Here is an 18242-nt window from a genome sequence, read left to right as displayed (position 1 = left end):
ATATCAAAAGTTTACGAAGTTTACTGCCTACATAACAGTATGAGGATGAATACTGAGCAACTGGATCCTTCTCTCCTGGGTCAGGGACAACCAAAGAAGTACTGTTAGTATTGTTTCATTTTTTCCTAATAAAGAAAAATTTAGAAATAAGTGTTTTAAAAGTGTTTTTTTTTTTAATCTTGAGGAATACTGACAATTTTCAAATCTGGGAAGGTTCTTAAGAAAATCAAAGTAACAGGGGCGCCTGGGTGGCACAGTTGGTTAAGCGTCCGACTTCAGCCAGGTCACGATCTCGCGGTCCGGGAGTTCGAGCCCCGCGTCAGGCTCTGGGCTGATGGCTCGGAGCCTGGAGCCTGTTTCCGATTCTGTGTCTCCCTCTCTCTCTGCCCCTCCCCCGTTCATGCTCTGCCTCTCTCTGTCCCAAAAATAAATAAACGTTGAAAAAAAAATTAAAAAAAAAAAAAGAAAAAGTAACAATTTCAAACATGCATAAGAATGTGTACATATAAATAAAATATGCTTCTTGATTTTTCTTTTCAAAATAATGTTAAATAGTATTGGGAATGGGTTGAGGTGTGATGTGAGTCAATGTGTAGATGGGTAGTGTGAATTGGGAATGTGAATCCAGTTCTCTACATCATAAAGTATATAAACCCGATTAATAAATAGCAACAACATCAAAAGTGTAGCAACAAAATTGTACCTGGGACATAAGGTGGATAATTTAACTCTTTATTTCTGCATTGATTAGTAACTGTTCCATGTACAAAACTGGATGGTTCATTCATATCCTAAAAAAAGAGAGAAAAGTAAACAAAAAATAAAGTAGAGCATATATTCTTAAAGGAACTAATTCAGAAAACCAATAAATTAAAGCAGCATATTTGAGTAATGGCACATTTACCGTTCTAAAGCAAAAATATAAGACATCTCAATACTAAAGAGTTAGTTTAGCTCAGTGTTTCTTTTTTACATTTCATGACTCCTTTGTAAAACATAAAATGTCCTACTCTTCTCTGTGCATATAATACACATAAAAAAGTGAACTGTTTTCTAGACATAAAATTATAGTAGTGTATATACTCCCATGTCCTCTCCTCTCCTGCCCCAATGCCTTCTATCAATTGCTTTTGAAAAACAAAACAAAACAAAACAATGGTTTGTGGCTTTAAAACCACAGAGTATAATTTATACACACAGAAAACATTATTTGTTTGTTTGTTTGTTTATTTATTTATTTATTTATTTATTTATTTATTTATTTATTTATGTTTCAAGTATAGAATTTAGTGATTCATGACTTACATACGACACCCAGTGCTCATCACAAACAGTGCCCTTCCTATAACCCATCACCTATCACCTATCCCCTAGCCAACCTCCTCTTCAACAACTCTCCATTTGTTCTCATAGTTAAGAGTGTGTTTCATTGTTTTCTTCTCTCTTAATCTTTTCCCCACTATGTTCAATGAGATGGAGTTTTATGTACAGTGATATAGGTGTTTTGCATATTATTTCTGCTCTAGTCTTTATTATTTTTCTTCTGCTGGCCTTAGGCTTCATTTGTTCTTCTTTTTCTAGTTCCTTTAGGTGTAAGGTTAGGCCATTTTTATGATTTTTCTTGCTTCTTGAGGTAGGCATTTATTGCTATATTCTTCCTTCTTATGACCATTTTTGCTGCACCCCAAAGGTTTTGGACTGTCATGTTTTCATCTTCATTTGTTTCCATGTTTTTTTTAAATTTCTTATTTAATTTCCTGGTTGGCCCATTCGTTATTTAGTTGGATGTTCTTTATCCTCCATGTACTTGTGGTCTTTCCAAATTTTTTCTTGTGGTTAACTTCAGGTTTCTTAGCGTTGTGGTCTAAAAATATGCATGGTACAATCTCGATCTTTTTGTACTCGTTGAGGCCTGATTTGTAACCTACTATGTGATCTATTCTGGAGAATGTTCCATGGATACTCAAAAAGAATGTGTATTTTGCTGATTTAGGATGAAAAGTTCTGAATGTATCTGTTAAGTTCATCTGGTCCAGTGTGTCATTAAAAGCCATTGTTCCCTTTTAGATTTTCTGCTTAGATGATCTGTCCATTGTTGTTAGTGGGGTATTAAAGTCCCCTACTATTACTGTATTGTTATCAATGAGTTTCCTCATGTTTGTTATTAATTGATTTATATATTAGGATACTTCAAGATGGGGGCATAAATATTTAAAATTGTTAGATTTTCTTGATGGATAGACCACTTTATTATGATATGGTGCCCTTTCTTCATCTCTTGTTACACTCTTTGTTTTAAAATCTAGTTTGTCTGATATAAGCATGGTTACTCTGGCTTTCTTTTGACATCCATTAGTATGTTAGATGGTTCTCCATCCCTTCACTTTCAATCTTCAGGTGTTTTTAGGTCTAAACTTAATCTCTTGTAGGCAGCAATATAGATGGGTCTTGGTTTTGTATCCATTCTGATACCCTATGTCTTTTCATTGGAGTATTTAGTCCATTTATATTCAGAGTGATTATTGATAGACATGAATTTAGTGTCATTGAATTACCTGTAAAGTTGTTGTTTCTGGAGATTTCTCTGTTCCTCTTTAGTCTTTGTGCTTTTGGTCTTTCTTTCTCATTCAGTATCCTTTAATATTTCTTTAAGGGCTTGTTTAGTGGTCACCAACTCCTTTAGTTTTTGTTTTGTTCCTGGGAAACTCTCTCTTTCCTTCTATTCTGAATGATAGCCTTGCTGGATAGAGTATTCTTGGTTGCATTTTTTTTTTCATTATGTATAGTAAATATAGGATGCCAATCTCTTCTGGCCTGCCTATTTTCTGTGGAGATATCTGCTAACCTTATTTGTCTTCCCTTTAAGTTAGGGACTTCTTTTGTCTTGCTGCTTTTAGTATTTTTTTTCTTATCTCTATATTTTGTAAATTTAACTACAATGTGTCTGAAGTTGGCCATCTTTTGTTGATTTTGATGGGAATTCTCTGTGCCTCCTCAATTTATAAGTCTTTTTCCTTCCCCAGATCAGCTATACTGTCTCAAATAAATGTGCCCCTTTTCTCTCTCTCCTTCTTCTGAGATTCCTATAATACAAATTTATTATAGGATATGTGATTAATGGAGTCACTGAGTTCCCTAAGTTTACTTTTATGATCCAAGATTTTTCTTTTCCTCTTTTGTTCAGCTTCATTATTTTCCTATAATTCTATCATCTATATCACTTATTCATTCCTTTGCTTCTTTCTTCCTTTTAGTCATTATATTCAGTTGGTTTTGAATTTTGTTTATTGTATTATTCATGTCAGCCCGATTAATGTTAAACTCTGTTATTTCTGTGGGAGGGTACCCCTGATGTCTTCTATGCTCAAGCCCAGCTTATGATTGTTGCTTCAAATTCTGGATCAGGCATATTACTTATATCTGTTTTGCTTAGATCCCTGGCTGTGTCTTTTTCTTGTTCTTTCTTTTGGGATGGATCCTTCATCTTGGCGTTTTGCATAAATCTCTGTTTTCTTCTTTGTAGGACAGCCTGTTATATTTATTGCTCCTGAGAGTAATGGCTTTATGAAGAAGAGATTATACAATGTCCAGGTCCTGGAACTTCCTGAAGTGTCTCCAGTGTGTTCTGCTAGCCCTCTGCTGCTGTGTTATGGCTGCTCTATCCCTCAGGTCAACCCTCTGCAGAGTTCTCGCCTGCAGTGGGGAGTGTTTGGACCTTGCCCAGAGTATGGTGAGTTTTAATTAGCTGTGCTCTGATACGCTTGTTAGAAGAAACCTTATGCTATTTCCACTAGAACTGAAGATTTGCAGAACTCAATGGCTAGGATACATGACACGTGTGGGGGTTTGTGTTGGTCTTCTTGAGGAGGGCCGTGAAGCACTGATTCTTAGGTGCACTTGCCCTAGGAAAGCAGTATCATTAGAGTGTAGAGGGGGTGGAATTTGGTGTAAGGGGTATAGCCTGCCACTGTTGGCACTGTGCTGCATACTGAAGTCAATTCATTTTGAGGGGAAAGGTAGAGACATGGTGCCACCAGCTACTTTGTCCTTGAAGAGGGAAGTTCATGCTTGCTGCTGTCAGGGAAGCCCTCTGAAAAGGGCAAATAATTTCCCCTCATGCATTCCAGGAATATTTCAGGTTGCTCTTTTCACACTGTCTGTGTCTGGTTGATTGCCTGCCTGGAGAAGTGTAGTGCATTTGGGGCTCTATTCCAGCCACACCAGCTGAGTTTTAAAACTTTAGGGATCTGGTGTGGTGTGGACCTGCTCTGGTCTTCAGGGGGAGGGTCTCACCATGCTGGGGTTAATTCAGGTTTGACCCAGATGGGCAGTCACACCAGAGTGTAGGATCATGGGATTTAGAACAAAGCATACTAAACAGCTAGCGTCCAGGTCAGTTGCCCTCAGAAGGTGTCCGAATCTATGTTAAGGAGTGGGAGAAAGAAACATTGCCCACCAGTTCTTTTATTCCCAGATAAGTAATGCCATCTTTCTCAAATGTGCTTCATAAAAAAGGGAACAGTCTTTCCCAGTGCATCTTAGGCAATTCTCAGATCACACCATCTTATCTACCTGCCTTCTCTCCAGGAGTAGGGCAAGGCCCTCAGAGATCTATCCCAGCCACACCATGGACCTCAAGAGTTCTAATCGTTGAGCCCCACTGGTTGCAAAAACTCATAAAAATTAGCCCCTCTCATTTTTCTAGTCAATGGTTTGGGGAAGTGTTTTCCTTGTGCAATTCCCTGTGCACTCCTCTCTCTCTTGCCTTTCTCCATGACCAGGAATCTCTCTTCTCCACCACACCTACAATCCTTTTATCTCCCTAACCACGACTTTGCAACTCCTACTTTCCATAATGTGGCCTCTTCTCTCCCTCCACTTGTGCAGTTTGCTCTGTCAGTCCTCAGACTGATTTCTTGGGTGTTCAGAATGATTTGGTATTTATCCAGCTGTGTTCAAGGTATGAGGCAAGTCTAGGATCCTCCTACCACTCCATCTTACCTCCCTGCTCTCTTACTGTCAACATTTTACATTTACACCTAAACTTAGCAGGTTGTTTGAAAGATAATTTTTGCTAAATTTGTAAGAGATTATGATTTTTTGTACCAAAGATGGACAGTTGTGTGAGATTTATTACTACACTGAATAAAAATAAAATAAATGTTTATAAACATTTGTGAACAGTTAGGAAGAGTTTATTTGATTCATTGGTGTAAGTAAAAATGTTCAGGAAATAGCATCTATATACATAAACTGTTAACACTGTATTTTAACTGTCCTTTATATATGGAAAGGACTTTCTTTTCTATGGAAAAATGAGTGGGCTAATTTTTTTAAGTTTATTTATTTTGAAAGAGAGAGAGAGAGAGAGAGAGAGAGAGAAAGAGAGAGAGAGAACACGAACAATGGATGGGCAGAGAAGGAGAGAGAGAATCCCAAGCAGGCTCCATGCAATTAGCATGGAGCCTGATGTGGGGCTTGAAATCACAAACTAAGATCGCGACCTGAACTGAAACCAAGAGTCAGACATTTAACTAAACAGAGCCACCCAGGTACCCCAAAGTTTTATGTTTTTTAATGTTTATTTGTTTTTTTATTTTTGAGAGAGAGGGAGGGAGAGAGAAAGAGACAGAGGGAGAGACAGAGAGCATAGAGGAAAGGCAGAGACAGAAGGGAAGAGAGAATCCCAAGAAGACTCCATGCTGTCAGCACAGAGCATGGCCCAGGGCTCGAACTCACAAACTGTGAGATAATGCCATCAGTCAAAATCAAGAGTCAGACACTTAACCAACTGAGTCACCCAGGCTGAATGGGCTGATTTTTATAAAAAAATGCTTTGCTGATGTTATTGGGATCGAGTAATAATTTTGTTGAATCACTACACAATAAAGTAAAACAATACCAACTTAAAATACAAATTGCTCAAAGTTTACTTACAATCCACAAGCCATCAAACTTCATCTGGTTATTGTAGAAATCTATAATTTCCTTTGCCCACCACTCTGCTGTGGAATTCCTGAAAAAATCTGGAAAAGCTACATGAGCTCTGGAAACCTGTAAAAACAAAATTCAGGCCTATATGTAGGAAGTCAAAAGAGAGACCATGAGTGTCTAAGTCCAACATTTATCTGTCTGATTCACAAGTTGTGCACAAATGATAATGAAGGCAACCTGATCCTAACTTTAATTACATTAACATATATTATTTCCCTCTACCACCCCAACAACAAAGAGTAAAAGAGAGAGAGAGAGAGATACATGGAGTGAGAAGGGAATAGCACTGGGGTCCTTATGGGGTCCTTTTTTTGAACTGTCAAAAAAAAAGTTCACAACATAGAAATATATTTTCAGTGCTTCTTACAGTTTTAGGAAATTTTTTTCTTTGTGTCCTTAGAGACCTATACTGCATATTTACTTTTTTGGAGCATGATAGGTAAGAAAAAGGCTTTTGTTTAGCCCGCTTCTCTGATAAAATTTTGTTTACCCAGATTTCTGTCCTTCTAGGACCATTAATATATAGCTTCACTACCCCAACTGTTTGTCTTTCTCTCTCACATCTAATCGTTCCGACCTAACCAGAAAAGAGGTGATTTACTCCTTTCCCTACCAAGAACATTCCCTACTTGTCAGCCTACCCATATAAATTCCAAGGTCAAAGTCTGTGCTAACTGAGGACTGACCTTCTGCAAGTAAACCAATTTCCTGAAAAACATGGCATCACCTGCATGCTTTCCTGCCACACTTTAATAGTATGTAGTAACTGCCAGGATAGTCTTCTCTATGAATAGGGTATGGGATGGCACTGTGCATAGAGAAAATGCAAAGGGTAGGGAATATAGGGATTTATAAAACACACATATATATCATAGATACTTTTAGGACTGAAGGGAAATTCATTATATCATTATGATCAATAATTACTTTTACTCATAAGGAAAGAAGGCTCAGTAGGTATAGTCAACAAATATTTTTTATGTTAGGTCCCTAGAGTATAATGAAAAATAAGTAAGAAATTAATGTCATGTTTTGTTTAAGATCTATTTTGCTCTTTCCACAATTTATTCATTTTTCTGTTTGCTTTATTCTTTTAGGTGGCTGCTTTCATTCTTTTAATGCAAATCATTAATTACATCCAGAAATTTCATCGGTTATATGTGATCCAAGATTCTCTGTACTTTTTGTGTTAGATTATGCCAGTGATTATACATAAACCATTGTAAATTGAAGGGATTCTCACCCCCCAAATCTATATATAGAAGCCATGCCTTCCTATCTACTGTTGCTAATATTACCCAAGGTAATACCTGTAATTGAGACTCTGATTTTTTTCCTCAAGAATATTGTTTAGTAATTCTTTGGCTCAACTCTAGAAAAGGCAAGTTTTAAAGTAAGAATCCTCCTCTAATTTTTCACACATGAACTTGTATGACTTAATGATTATAATTTAGCCTACCTAAAATATTGACTGCTCTTAGTGTCACTGATTTTTTCCTGTTGCCTTGATATGGTTTATTTCATTTATTTCTGCTCTAATTTGTTATTATTTACTTTCTTCTGCTAGTTTTAGGCTTAATTTGTTCTCTTCATAGTTCCTGGAGGTATAAAGTTAGGTTATTTATTTGATATCCTTCTTCTTTTATAATGTTGGTGTTTATCATTATAAACATCTCTCTTAGTACTATTTTTGCTGCATCCCATAAGTTTTAGTGTGTTGGATATTCATTTTTGTTTGTCTCAAAATATTTTCTAATTTCTCTTTTGATTTCTTCTTTGACCCACTCATTATTCAAAAGTGTGTTGTTCAATTTGCACATATTTGTGAATTTTCTAATTTTCCTTTTGATATTGATTTTAGTTTCATTTCACTGTGGCCAAAAAACAAACTTGTTATGATTTCAACAGTTTTAAATTTGTTAAGATTTGTTTTGCAATTTAACATGGGATATATCCTGGCCAACATTCTATGTGCTACTGGATAGAATGTTCTGCTACAGTTGGGTAGAAGGTTCCGTAAGTGTCTGTTAAGTCCTTATGGTCTATATATAGTGTTGTTTTTAAGCTCACTGTTTCTTTGTTGATTTTCTGTCTGCTTGTTCTATCCATTATTGAAGGAGAAGTATTAAAGTCTCCTACTATTATTGTATTACTGTGTACTTTTCCCTCAGTTCTGTCAATGTTGGTTTACATAGTCATCTGCTCTGATGTTGGGTGCATATATATTTATAATTGTCATATCTTCTTGATGAATTGAACCTGTTATAACTAATACTGTCTTTTTGGTATCCCGTGACAGTTTTTGACTTAAAGTGTATTTTTTTCTGATATAAGTATAGCCACCCTTGCTCTCTTTTGGTTGCCATTTATATAGAGTATCTTTTTTCATATCCTTTCATATCCCTATGTGTGTCCTTAAATCTAAACTACGTTTTTTGTAGACAGCACATACAAAATTGACAAACTGTTATTAGACTAAGAAAAAAAAGAGAGAAAAGTCAAATAAGTAAAATCAGATATGGAAGATCAAACATTATAACTGATACTATAGAAACACAGCAACAAACAGGATAACATAGAAAAAATTGGATAAATTCCTAGAATCCTACAACCTAGTAAAACTGAATCATGATGAAACAGAAATCTGAAAAGACCAATTACCTATAAGGAGATTGAATCAGTAGTAAAACAAAAACCTCCTAAAAAAAGGAGTACAGGACCAAATGACTACACTAGAGAAGTGGATCAAACATTTCAGGAAGAATTAATGCCAATCCTTCCAAATTTATCCCCAAAAAACTGAAGTTGAGAGAATACTTCCAAATTCATTTTAAAAGGTCCACATAACCTCATAAAAAAGTCAAATATACCACAAGAAAAACTACACAATAATACCCCTCATGAATACAGATGCAAACATCCCCAATAAAATACTTGAGAACTACATGCAGCAGTATATTTTAAAAAGTGATGCACCATGAAAAAGTGGAATTTATCCCAGTTCAATATATGAAAATCAATTAATGTGGTATACCACATTAACACAAAGAGGATAAAAAAATCACATGAACAAACAATGCAGAAAAAGTTGGCAAAAGTCAACACCCTTTCATGATAAAAACTCTAAAAAAACTAAGAATAGAATAAAATATCTCAACATAATAAAGATCATATATTAAACATACCCAGCTAATATCATGCTCATTCAAAAAGACCTGAGTTTTTCACACAGGTGTGCGCACACACACACATACACACACACAGAACTAATAAACAAATAAAGTTGCCAGATGTAAAATCAACATGGAAAAATCAGTTGCATTGTATACACTAACAATTAACTATCAGAAAAGATAATTGGGAAAATAATCCAATTTACAACAGCAATAAAACGAATAAAATACTTAGGAATAAAATTAACTAAGGAGGTGGAACACTTGTGCATTGAAAACTACAACACATTGGTGAAAGATATTGAAGAAGACACAAACAAACAGAAATAAATCCCATGTTCATGGATTGGAAGAATTAATATTGTGAAAATGTCTGTACTACCCAAAGCAATCTATAGATTCAATGCAATCTATATCAAAATACCAATGACATCTTCCATAGAAATAGAAAAAAAAAATTCTACAATTCATTTGGAAATACAAATACCCTGAATAGCCAAAATAATCTTGATAAAGTAGAACAAAACTGGAGGCATCACATTTCCTGATTTCAAAATATACTCCAAACCCACAGTAATTAAAATAGAATGATACCAGCACGATAGACACACGGGCTAATGGCACAGAACAGAAAGTATAGAAATCAATCCATACATAAATAGTAAACTGATCACTGACAAGAATGCCAAAAGTGTGAAGAAAGGACAGTCTCTTCAACAAATGGTGCTGGGAAAACTGGATATACACATATGCAAAAGAATGAAATTGGACCCTTATCTTATAAAATCAGCACAAAATGGAGTATGACTTAAATGTAACACATGAAACTGAGAAACTTCTAATAGAAAACAAAGGGAAAAAGTTTCATGACATTGGCCATAGCAAAGATATTATGGATATGATGTCAAAAATACAGGCAACAAAAGCAAAAGTAAACACATGAATACATCAAACAAAAAAGTTTTTGCACAGCAAAGGAACCACAAAGTGAAAAGGCAACGTTCAGAATGAGAGAAAATATTTAAATGCTATATATCAGATAAAGTGTGAATCTCCAAAGTATATAAGAAATCCTATGACTCAATAGGAAAAAAAAAAAGAAAAAGGAAAAGGAAAAAAGTAACCCAAACAACTTCTTAAAAAATGGGCAAAGGCTTGAATACACATTTCTCTAAAGAACACATGCAAATGGCCAACAGGTAGATGGAAAGATGCTCAAATTCACTTATCCTCAAGGAAATATAAAAGCTATAATGAGATATCACCTCACACCTGTTAGAATGGCTATTATTCAAAAAACAAAGACAACAAGTTTGGGAAAGGATATGGAGAAACTGGAATCCTTGTGCACTATTGGTAGGAATGCAAAGTGGTACAGCCACTAAGGAAAACAGTATGGAGATTCCTCAAAAAATTAAAAATAGAACTACCATATGATTTAAATATGGTCTTGTATAGAGAATTTAAAAACAATCAATCTTCTTTTTTAAAGAAAATACTCAAATTGAATTATTGGTCAAATTGATCATTAAATCCAAGTGCTTTTACTTATGAACTCAACCACTGTAAAACTTACATTAACAGCTTCATCTTCAGTTAGATTTTCGTCTATTGTTACATTGGGCAAATCTGGCCAAACCTACAGAGAAGGAAGAAATGGGAAAATAGTTCAAAATAAATTCAGTATGGTATGACCATGCTGTAAATAAAGTATAACAGAGTTCTGGAGGCATATTGTATACTCAAGTTCCCCAATTCAGTAATTCCTTTAATTGTTTTTTTCAGTTTGTGTTTTGGAAATGTATCATTTGCAAACTATTCCTAACTGCTATATTAATTTCCTCTTTAATATGGCAAATAGGAAAAAGAATACCAACCTTTGTAAAAGGTAGTGGTTTTAAAAACAATGCATATGAAACATCAAAAAAAAAATTTTAAAAGGGGGGCACCTGGGTGGCTCAGCAGGTTAAGCATCCGACTTTGGCTCAGGTCAGGATCTCACAGTTCATGGGTTTGAATCCCGTGTCAGACTCTGTGCTGACAGCTCAGAGCCTGGAGCCTGCTTCGGATTCTGTGTCTCCCCCTCACTCTTTGCCCCTCCCCCCTCACACTCTGTCTCTCTCATTCTCTCTCAAAAATAAACATTAAACATTTTTTTAAATAAAAACAATGCATATAACCAAAGGTTCTAGTCAAGAAATAATATAAAGGCATATACTAAATTCAATTTAATGTATATTAAAACTGTTTCTACAATTATTCCAGTATTACATATATTTTTATTTAAAAGGAATTGAAGAACTAATGGATAATGCCATGTTGAGGCAAGTATCTTCTTAGTTTTCACAGTTAGTACTATATCCTCTTCTCTCTCTTCCCTTCCAAACCCTTACCCCCATCCCTGCTTCACCATCTACCAATGTTTTCCTCTACCCCAACCACAAACACACAAAACAGAGTCCAAATTTAATCATGCTGAAAGCTCTCTTTCTCTTTCAGAAAGTTTCATTTAAAAAAAAATATAGATAATCCCCAAGGACTAATTACCTACAAGGGATTAGTTACTGATAGTGAGTAGTTCTTTTAAGGAATGGAACAGAAGATAGAAATCTGAGAAAATGTATAGACATATAAACTGAGAAGGTGGTAGGAAGGAAAAAACCCGTTTCTATGGCTAATCTGCTATACTCTATACTTGTATGTTTCTTAAAATGTTATGACTTCTCATCAAGTTTGTCGTAGGATTTTCTATTTTATCTCATTATTTTGAAATATTTTCAGACTTACAGAAAAGCTGCAAAAATTATACCTAGAGTTTTTCTATATCCTCACTTTGTTTCTCCTAATGTTAACATATTTATAACCTCTGTACAATCATCAAAACCTAGAAATCTACAGGCCATGTTGGAATTTCAGCACTTCTTTCACTAATGTGATATTTTTGGTCCAAGAGAGAAAAGAATTCCATACTGCATTTCATTATGTCCCATATTATGGAATTTTGTTTGTATTTTTCCTTTTCATTTTAGTTATGATGAATGGATTTTTGTTTACTCTTTTATATATAAGTCAATCAGGATTTTTCTATAATATATTAATATACCCAGGTCTGAATATTATTGCTTAAGTGAAATACAGTAAATTATATTCCTTAGTCAAGTCAGGAATATAAGTATAGCTTTTAAAAACATTGCCTCTTTTATTAATGAAAGAAGTACAAACATTTAAATGACTTGCAGTGTAGAATAATGAACAACCATCTTCTTAATAATTTTATAATAAAACACAAGGCATTCTAATAAATGCAATAAAAGACAATATAAGGATGAAACAAATAGTATTTAGATATATGAGCAATATAAATTCTTTCTGTTTCTAATAATTTGGGTCGAACTTAGAGTACATATTACTTTAATTATTAGCTACTAAATCATTACATTCTGTATTATATATCTCTCCTTCTGAATAAGTCTTTAACAGTTTTTTCTACTCAATAGAAATTTTCAATGAAATAACAGTTTTATACTTATTTTATTTCAAGATATCAATTCCATACCTTTGCCCAACAAATATCATTGGTGTTAGGCCATTTGACAAAAACATCTTTCTCCTGTCCTCTGTCAAATGCAGGGTAAGGCTTTGTTTCATTTCCCGAAATGGCTGGATCCTAATATTAAAATGAAATACAAACCAGGTAACTCTGGAATAAAAGTACAGCCACTTGGGTCACTGTTATGAGACATAATTTTCCATGATTACGTTATCATTTACTGTGCTCTCACATAGACTGACTGACAGACTGACTAGTATAAACTGTAGTGTTCCAGCTAGACTGTCCTCTAAATTCCTTAGAAGGAAACTTTAAGGACTTTTGAAAATGTATTGGCTATGATTTCAAGAAATATTACTAGCATTTTTTGTTTTGTTTTTATTCCTCCCAGTGGGTTTACTGGCTGCCTAGCTTGCTTCCTGTAAGATATTGATAAAATATTCTCCCCACTGAATCACTAACTTGAAGCCAAATTTTTAAACATGACAAGCATAAGAAGCAATCCCAGAGAATGATTTTAGAATTGTATAGAAATAGAAAATCCATCACAACTTTGTGATAGCTTCTATAAATTGAGGCCAGTTTGTAGCTTCAATGATTATTAGAAGACAGCTTGCCTTTGACTTCCAGATTCAGTCTTAGATCTCTAAGGATATACCAAAATGTGAAGATAGCCTGGTAGCAGCCCATGTAAATAAAAGTGTTAAAGGAAGAAAATATTAGATGCGGGAGTAGAGTTTAAAGTAATTGTCTTTCTATTTTGAAACACCCCCCACAACATCATTCTAGAAGAGAAATCTTAATAATATCAAGATAATAAGGCCCAGATAAAATATAAAACATAAACTAACCAGGATAATAATGTATCTCATTCCCTCCTGTCTTATTTTGTCAACAAACTCAGGAAGATCACGGAAGTTTTCATCAATTGTAAAGTCTAGTTGTCTTTCCATGTAATCAATGTCTGTGTATTGAACATCCTAAAACATATGAAGATAGTGGTAGTGCAGTAAGAATCACAGGAATCAATGCATCACTTTCTATCATAGTTATAAAACTAATACCAATATGAAAGTTTAAATGCCTTTTCATGTAATACTAAAGAGAATTAATCAAGTAACACAAATAAAACTACTGTATTAAAGGTGCAAAATATTCCATGAATAAGTTCATATAAATGTTCTGTTTTGTTAACAATTCATTTAACAACTTTGATTTCTAAAGAGTCTTTCACCTGAAAGACATATCCTTAGTTATGTAATTTTCAAAGAAAATAGAAAGACACAAGAGTAAAAGATTTATGAGGCTATGAAATTATGTTAAGTGGCAATTTGGAATTTTGTGCATTATATACAGAAAAAAGCATTGTTCCCTTTCTGGAAGCATAAAGCAAATATGGGATACTTTCAAATAATTTTCATATTGCCAAAGAAGAAGAAATAATTATTTATTAAATCCGTCAATTATAGGATTCTTTTATTATCTATCAAAATCATTTTTAGAATTATAGCCCAAGCATAAATAAACAAAACACTGCTTACAAATACATATGTACAAACATGTTTAAACTAATAAATGCTTGGATTCTATCATGATATCTTCACTTTAGACCTAAAATAACAAATTTGTCAATTATTTTCTGTTACTAGTCATTAATTCAATTTCTTCTTCTAGGTGTTATAAAAAGTATGGCTGATATAGTACACAAAATAATGGAAAACCTCCCTTTTTATAAAAAAATTTCCATGTGCATATTTTTATATCATCCACCTATACATTAAATTTCCTCATAATAATGTATTCAGGAGCCATATACTTGATTCTACTGCATGTACCAATGTCTTATAATGAGACTTTTTTCATTTTTCTTAGATTAAGTTCTTATATACCAAGTATTCTAGATGTCACTGTTGAAGTGCTCCCAGAAGGACCCCCTAGGATTCCTTAATCTTGCTAAAAAATAAAATCACAGGGACTATTATTTCTAGATACTCAGTAATATTTAGTTTCCTGAATATTGAGGGAGGAGGATATTTTGCAAGTGTTCAAATTCTAAGTTCCAGCATCACAACTATCACCTATTGCAGGGCAAAAATCACTCAGTTTTATCTCCACTTTCTTCTCTGTAATTTGTCACATCAGTTGATGAAGTAGGTTTCCGTGAACTCTTATTCTCATATAAAGAAAATATGGGGAATACACCTGATTACTTATGGCACCCAAAGCTTATTGGAGAAAACCAAGTGCACAGTCACTTGTTTAGTACAACTCACAATCATGGAACTAGAAAGAAGGGGGGGGAAAGGAATGTTATTATCCCTTTTCCTTCATCAATCTAATAAAAAACATTTTGTAAAATTCTCATGACCAATTCATTAGGTACTATGAAAAACTAAGCATTTATTATTGACAAATGCTTAAAATAATTTTAAAGTATACATATTTATTTGTTTGCTTTTATAGATGACACATTTAACATTATTTTAAAAACTGATATACATACATAAGGGATCTGAGCAGCCACCATATCGTTATATACTTGCTGAACCTCTGAAGTATTTCTGTACCCATAACGACATAATTGAAATCCCAAAGCCCAGTAAGGTGGCATGACTGGTCGGCCAATTACCTTTGGGGAAAAAAGCAACAACGTTATTTGTGAACTAAGAGAGTTACGATATATCACAGAGAAAACTTTGTGGTTTTTACAAAATGTACAATCATACTGGGGCGCCTGGGTGGCTCAGTTGGTTAAGCGTCCAACTTCGGCTCAGGTCATTATCTGACAGTTCGTGGGTTCAAACCCTGCACAGAGCTCTGTTCTGACAGCTCAGAGCCTGGAGCTTGCTTCAGATTTGGTGTCTCCCTCTCTCTCTGCCTCTCCCCACTCACACTCTGTCTCTCTCTCAAAAATAAATAAACATTAAAAAAAATGTACAATCATACTTCATGGTATTGTTTTGTTGCAACTTCCGGAGTTGGACCCAAAAACATATAGAAATCCAAGATTCCTCCAATTATGCGGTAAGTTAGAGCAGGAGTTGGCTGAAAAGTAACATCTGAAAATCAAAAAAATATAATTACACACATATATATATGTGTGGAGATATATATATATATATATATATATATATATATATATGTTAATTAGATTACTGGAGAATCACATAAAATGTAAGAAATTCAACAAATGATTGTTTTACCCATTCCATTGCTGTTAAGTAAGAGAACTCCATGAGCATAGCCTTCATCTTCCAGAGCCATGTAATATGGATGAAATCCATAGGAATTAAGTTTATACTAAAATAAGAAAAATAAACATAATATATAGTGCTTAAATAGCAATAGCATATGAATTTTGTCAAGGTAATATTTAAATTCATTATAAGATTGAGCCTATAAGAATTTAAAGGTTCCTTTTTGTACACAAAACTATACGTACTAAAATAAATACATCTCCTTTAGAAAATAATTGCTTTATTATTGAAACCTGTACTGCTTCAGAGCATGCAAATGAATATACAAATTTGTAACATGCACAAATACATTAATTGATATAAAAAAATTGGTATTGGTGTAGTTGGGTTTCTTTCCACAGATCATATGTCTTAATTTATTTATAAATTGGCACTTCTTTTTCAAAAATAAAATTTCTAAGAAATGATTACAAGATATCTAAGTTTATATAATATTATATGATAGTATTTTAAATGATAATATCTCGTTTATGTAATAGTGTATACAACATTTACTTTCATTTTTACCTAGGTCTTTCCTGAGTAAAATATCTATACTCAGGGTTATAAAATGACTTATCAAAACTCACAAAACTTTTAAGTTGATGATCCCTATTCAAACTGACATCTTTGAGCCATATGTATCCCACTAATTAATTAGCATGTGAAAGTAAATTCATATATTGAGAATCAAGATTATATTAACTTATTAATGTCAATACTAATGTTGAATAGTTTTTAAAGAAATATATTCTGTAAAACATATTCTTTCAAATCGATATAAATTAAAAACAGCCTTCATAACTTAGGCATGAACTATTATGATACAAATAAAAATTGTTTGAGCACCTAACAATAAAAGTAGTTGCAATAGTATACACATTTATAATCTCATGTGGAATACATCCTTTAGATTCACATCATACGTGAAAAATAGAAATGAGCTAGTATTTTTATTAAAATTGTTTTTTATGATATGCTTAGAATAATTATAGTTAATATTAATTGTGCAATGCATGAAATATTCATGAAATGTATTCCATTAATAAGACAAAACGTAGTAAAAAGTGACATGAGCATAAAAAAGCATTTTCTAAAGATGTAACTAGCAGTATGGCCGCCTAACATACACAACTATAGCTGGGTATCATTAAGGAAAAAGTTACCATTAAATCAATATCCAAGCAGTAAAAAAATAAATAAATAAATAAATTCTAGGAGAACCCTAGTCAGTTATTTCTAAAAGCTAGAGTAAAAGTAGACCTGGCAGGGGATTCTGAGTTTGAATATTCTTTGTATACAATTAACAAGGTAAAGAATGGGGTCACAACCTCCCTTTTCACTGTAATCAATGATGGTATCTATCCAATCTTGTGCTTTCACCTGTACTTTATTGTGGCTTGTTTGTTTGTTTGTTTATTTTAAATCTCTATAGCAGGTCTAGAGATCTCCAGCCCCCTTGTTATTACTTTAATGCTGAGTCTAGGCCTACAGAGAAGTGGCTGTCCTAACCATGGTCTTAGTTGCTTCATGGAGTAGTCAAATACTGGTACCTACACCAGGGGGTTGGTCTCTTGTGAACATTCCCCAAGTATGCCAGTTCAGGTCTCTCTTAAATGCTCTGTGTTCCACTTCCCCAAAACCATATATATATTCTGATGGCAAGCGAGTAGATATTTGAATAAACTGGTTATTAAAAGCAAATCCAGGCAGGTGAGAATCCCAACTGAAAAGAAAACAATTCAAATCCAATAAATATATCGAAAGTAGTATCAAAAATAATAATGGTAACTCTTACATGATATGAAAACAAATAATATTTTTCTCTATATGCCTTATTGTACTCAAATACTGTACTCAAATATGAAAATAATTATCGCAATACATTTATCTTTTGACTAGGTTAAAAAATATCTAACATAGGTTTCATTTTTTCAGCATTATTAATAAAATAAACTATATGAAAAATATGATTACACATTTATCTTTAGATATAAATTCTTTTAAAATAAAATTAATATAAAGTTATAAATAATATATGACCCAGAAGTAATATATGTCCTAGAAACTGAAAGTCCTCTGTAAATTTTTGCTACATATAGAATAAAATGAAATCAAAATCAAAATAAACTATTAAGGCATGATGGGTATTTTAATTCCAAGCTCTCTGTAATTTCTCCAAAATACAAATACAAAATACGATACAAAATTTCATTTTGTATTTATAAAAATTATTGTTTAAAAAGAAATGTATCAAAGAGAATGTATCATCTTTCTAGTCATTTGTAA

The 18242-nt window shown here is 33.4% G+C and overlaps 1 protein-coding gene across 5 annotated transcripts in view; it reads right to left on the bottom strand.

Moving 5' to 3' along the window:
• SI (sucrase-isomaltase) overlaps window positions 1–18242 on the bottom strand; it is a 153973-nt gene that overhangs the window by 25187 nt on the left and 110544 nt on the right. For all 5 annotated transcript variants that reach the window (XM_015085747.3, XM_053221242.1, XM_053221244.1 and 2 more), the window contains 9 exons: window positions 17511–17679; window positions 15921–16017; window positions 15664–15776; window positions 15221–15346; window positions 13569–13697; window positions 12724–12834; window positions 10744–10806; window positions 5938–6054; window positions 704–791 (listed from right to left, as the gene is read on the bottom strand). In XM_015085747.3, coding sequence (XP_014941233.3) covers window positions 704–791; window positions 5938–6054; window positions 10744–10806; window positions 12724–12834; window positions 13569–13697; window positions 15221–15346; window positions 15664–15776; window positions 15921–16017; window positions 17511–17679 — 1013 coding nt within the window. The remainder of the gene's footprint in view (window positions 1–703; window positions 792–5937; window positions 6055–10743; window positions 10807–12723; window positions 12835–13568; window positions 13698–15220; window positions 15347–15663; window positions 15777–15920; window positions 16018–17510; window positions 17680–18242) is intronic.

The sequence above is a fragment of the Acinonyx jubatus genome, chromosome C2, assembly GCF_027475565.1.
Source record: "Acinonyx jubatus isolate Ajub_Pintada_27869175 chromosome C2, VMU_Ajub_asm_v1.0, whole genome shotgun sequence".
Lineage (NCBI taxonomy): Eukaryota > Metazoa > Chordata > Mammalia > Carnivora > Felidae > Acinonyx > Acinonyx jubatus.
The sequence above is the reverse complement of the archived record's forward strand: the minus strand, read 5'-3'. Positions and strand labels throughout refer to the sequence as shown.